This window comes from Phaseolus vulgaris, chromosome 7 (genome assembly GCF_000499845.2).
Source record: "Phaseolus vulgaris cultivar G19833 chromosome 7, P. vulgaris v2.0, whole genome shotgun sequence".
Taxonomy (NCBI): Eukaryota; Viridiplantae; Streptophyta; class Magnoliopsida; order Fabales; family Fabaceae; genus Phaseolus; species Phaseolus vulgaris.
In genome coordinates, this window is record NC_023753.2 from 28649934 (window position 1) to 28654820 (window position 4887).

Sequence of the window (4887 nt, forward strand, 5' to 3'; positions counted from 1 at the left end):
AACACATCGGAGTTGCCGAGAGAAAGAATAGAACAATCATGGACATGGCGAGGAGCATACTTAAAGCGAAAGGTATGCCAAATTATTTTTGGGCTGAGGTCGTAATATGTGTGGTATATTTGATAAACAGATCACCCACTCGGAATGTTGTTAACACAACTCCGATTGAGGCATGGAGTGGATTCAAACCCAATGTGCAACACTTGAAGGTATTTGAGTTAATTACTTATGTTATTCCCCAAGGCAGCAAGATCGAAGTTGGATGATAAGGTAGTGAAGACCATTTTCATTGGATATAAGCATGGGGGATACAAGTTGTACAATCCAATGACAAAGAAGGTGATTGTTAGTCGTGATGTTACATTTGCCGAAGATGAGGAATGACAATGGAATGCAACAGTTGAAATGGATTCAAAAAAATGATATATTTACGTTTTGAACGATGATGTGGAAGATGGAGTCACTCTTGAAGCACCTGCAGTTCAACCTGAAGTTGCAACTCCAATTGCAACTATGATGGAGCGACCAAGAAGGCAGCAACGACAACCTGTACACCTTCATCTTGATGATGAAGTTGATGACAATGGAGATTTAGTTCACTTTGCTTTTTTTGCAGAATCAGAACCCGTGAGACTTGCAGATGCCATTCAACACCCTAAATGGCAAGAGGCTATGAATGAAGAATTGATGGCAATTGAGAAAAACAATATCATGACTCAAATTGGTTTTAATCTAGATGTTCCAATTAAGATTTATGTTGACAATGTCTCTGCAAATAATCTTGCAAAGACTCCAGTTTTTCATCAAAGAAGTAAACACATTGATATTTGATATCACTTCCTACGAGACCAAGTTGGGAAGAACATGATCAAATTGGAATACTGCAGATCAGAAGATTAGATTGCAGATATTTTCACTAAGCCAGTGAAGATCCATGCTTTCATCAAGTTAAGAGATCTGTTGGGACAGAAAGGTTGTTCCAAATCAGAATTAAGGGAGGATGTTGGTTATTAATTCTGATTTTATTACTCTTAAACTATTTTACCGTTATTATTGCATTAATGGTCAGTTTACAGGCCTGTTAGTATTCCTATTTTATAGCTTCCAGTAATTTTATTATATATATTATTGAAGTAAATCAAAATGAATAAGATCAACAGTTTTACAATCTTGTGCAATTACCTTCAATCAGTTTTCTACAACCTTCTGCCTTCTCTTAGTTCCTTCAATTAGTTCCTACTTAAGTATATACCTATTCATAAAGAATTTTAATAACAGACTAAATGGAAGCCTATTATACCAATGAAATGATTCTCTATGAATAAATCCTAAATTAGCCAACTTATCAACACACACATTTCTTTCACAAAAAATATGAGTAACCCTAAACCTGATTTTTGCACAGTAATTAAGAAAAGTATTCCATCGATTACGAAGCATCCACAGAACATTAGTCCTAACAATAAACGCAAAACAAACCAAAATCACATTCAAGTTAAACATTAGTAAGTAAGCCTCATCTTTTGAGCTTCCTCTATAGCATATATAACTTCATATAACTCAACAACAATAGCAGTCTAAACTTCAAGAAACGCAGAGAAAACATCAATAAACTCCCTCATACTCCAACGAAATACAAGTACAAGACTAGGATACTCCTAACAGCCCCATCAGTATTAATTTTAACCCAACATGGTAAAGGAAACTCCCATCTAACAGGAAGAGGACGGAGAACTTTACCACTACGAGTATTAATAGCAAAAAACTTAATCACGTTGAAATCTAACATATCATTCTTCATTGAAGCTTTAAACAAATTTACCACTAACACTACAAGAAAATCATCAAATAGAAACCAATTTTTAGAGACCAAAATAATTAGTTGCAATAGTAACTAAATTAGAGACCATTTTAGAAACTAAATAAATTTTTGGTTTCTAAATTAGTTTATATTATTGTGAAATAGTTTCTAAATTGGTATCTAATTAGCAACCAAGGTTTTAACTACCAATTATTTAGATTCTAAATTTGGTAGCAAAAAACTTAGTTGCTAATCAAATACCAATTTAGAAACCATTTAACAATAATAAAAACTAATTTAGAAACCAAAAATTTATTTAGTCTCTAATTATCGAAGTAGCCTTACAAACTATTTAGATTTTTAAAAAAATTATAAATATAAATATTTAGATTGAAAACGTATATTTTGGATTAAAATTTTTGGAGAATATATGTATAAGGAGTTTTTCTTTTTTTAAATATGTGATTTATGGTATTTTTAAATTAATAAAATAAATTATAGCACCCTATATTAACTAATTCTCATACTCGATGATTGCACCTCTCCCACTCCCATTAACTACATATAGAGAGAAAGAGTGTTAGCAAAAAAGACCATGAATTAATGGAATTCAACAAGTTTATCAAACTTATGAACAGCCTTTGAAAAATAACATAAAATAGAACACTGTAAAATATCTCTATAAGAGTTTAATAGAAAGAGTTAAATATTTTTTTATGAGAATTGCTGTGCTTCTTGTTATATTTTCTAGGTTGAATAAGTTGTATTTATAAATAAAAAGAAGCAAGTAATAATAAATTTAATCAAAATATGACAAGTGTGATGAGTTTACCATCCATTCGTTCATAAAAATAATGTTTAAAACATTTACTTACAAAAGGCAACATTCACCCTTAAAAGTAATAATGATATTATTTTTTTTCTTCCAAATTATACAATTACTTTCAAAAAAATAAGTAATAGTTTTTTATTAGTTTTGAACGGTATTTATTATTATTATTATTATAACACTTTTTACAATTATCTGTTTTCTGTTACTTCATTTTCCTATCTCACACGAGCCTAATGAATAAAATTTGGAATATATTTATTTTAGGTTTCTTAGTTAAAACATGCGTTTGTATAATTAATAAATGACAAGTTATTTTATATGAAAAATGATTTCGACTTTTGTATTTTTATTATATGAATTTTTAGTATTAATTATGTTGGGACGTTAAGTAAAAGAAGTGTGAGCAGAGAGTGTGATAAATGAAAGGAAAGAAAAATGATTAGTTTGTGTATGAATTTAGTTTCATAAAACTCTTTATCCGCACAGTGATTACAGGTGCTTTCCCCCAAAACTGAAGAAAAGAACAAAATCTTGGGTGAAGAAAAGCAGAGCTAAAAAACTAGCACGTTGCCGCAGCCATAACATTCTCTGAAGGTGGCAACAGTCTAAGTCCAGAAACAACGTTGTGGTTATTTTTGGAGTCATAGAGAAAGCGAGCAACGACCATAGCACTAGGTTCCGCCACCACCTTCTTCCACGCCTCGTTGGCTTCTTCCCCACGCCTTCGAAACACGGGCGTGGCGTCCAACCGATGAATCTCCCATCTCTTAACGTTCCTCAGCCTGTGAATTTTCCTCAACTGTTTCATCGCAAGTTTCCACGTGTTCAATTTGATTTCCTTAATCGCATCTTCCAACAACCTCTGCTTCGTTTCCTCGTCAACAAACTCCTCCCTCCGAAAGTACTCGTCAAATTCAGGAACCCCAATGGCTCTTCTAATCCCTCTAGAGTAATCCCCGTTGGGACTGTAAAAGGGTCTCAGCTCATCAACCATTCCGTTACGGAACATGTCGTCAACCCGTTCCGCCACGTAGGACTGAAGCACGGGCATTGCGACGTCAACCCAGAGGCAGATAAAATCGTAGCGTGACCGGAAGTTGTAATCGTCGTCGTCGATCAAGGCCTCGAGATACGAGTTGGAGCCGCCAACGATTATTGGAAGCTTCTGGGCTCTGGTGATGGTCTCAATGGCCGATGATGACGTGTCAATGAAATCAGTGGGTGTGAAGTCTGTGTCGGGGTTTATTGTTCCTAGTAAGTGGTGGTGCACCCCACGTTGGTCCTCCTTTGGGATTTTGTTTGTGACTATGTCGAGACCTTGGTAGACTTGAATTTTGTCGGAGTTTATGATTTCTGATGGAAAACATTTGGCTAGGTCAATCGACAGCCTTGACTTCCCTGCCCCTGTGGCTCCCATTACCACCACTACTTTCTCTTTCTCAATTTGTCTCACATTCAGTCTTTTCCCACTGCAAGGAATGTTTATTATGGGTTGTCTTAATCTGCACATGAGCATTGAGATGGTCATCGTGACTTAACAAGATCAACTCGATTTATGAAGAAAGAATATTTCTTTAGACAAAAAGCTGAGGCAGCTAAGACAAGACAAGATGGGATTGATTATACAAGGTGAATGACACAAGGGTTTTTCCGAATTAAGCCTACACAACAACTCAAGTAGTAGTGAGTTGAGGATGAAAGAGTGTGTGTGTGGAGTATTTATAGCGTAGACAAAATGGGAAGATGTCAAAACTCTCTCTCTGTTTTTCTCTGTTTGTTTCTATGTTTCTGTGTTTCTGTTGTGTTGGTGAATATAAAGTAGTACAGGAATTATTGATTGTCAACTTGGTGTCGTCAAATATTCTGCTAATATTTATATACAAATGTTAATGGTCCACTGAAGGCTCAACCAAGCTCTTCAAAGTCATCTTGTTTCTGCTAAACCAATGGGCACGGTAGGTTCTATTCTTAGTGGGTTATATGGCAAGGAGCGCCAAATTGCATAAAGAATATATATCTCTATGATAAGGTCTTTCTTATTATTCCCTAATTTTTGTTTTTTTTTCAATTTTGTCTCTACATGTATCTGCCTCTTTTCTGCTAATAGCTAGCTACCGTTTAGTGGTTAGAGCAGCTTTTCCACTCATCTTCTCTCACATCATAGCCTAAACTATTCTTCTCTTACTTTCCAATTCCAATCAAGATCAAATATTTTAATTTCCGACCATATTTCATGCATCATAACATTAAAACA

General features: G+C 34.5%; 1 protein-coding gene across 1 annotated transcript; it reads right to left on the bottom strand.

Moving 5' to 3' along the window:
* Window positions 1-3072: 3072 nt before the first annotated feature.
* On the bottom strand, window positions 3073-4470 carry LOC137829693 (adenylate isopentenyltransferase 3, chloroplastic). The gene has a single exon (XM_068636575.1). The coding sequence runs from the start codon at window positions 4159-4161 to the stop codon at window positions 3193-3195; it is 969 nt and encodes a 322-aa protein (XP_068492676.1). The 5' UTR covers window positions 4162-4470; the 3' UTR covers window positions 3073-3192.
* Window positions 4471-4887: the final 417 nt, after the last annotated feature.

What these genes read in the sequence shown, in the direction of transcription:
- LOC137829693 (XM_068636575.1), bottom strand. Translation starts at nt 4,161, where the DNA reads ATGACCATCTCAATGCTCATGTGCAGATTAAGACAACCCATAATAAAC.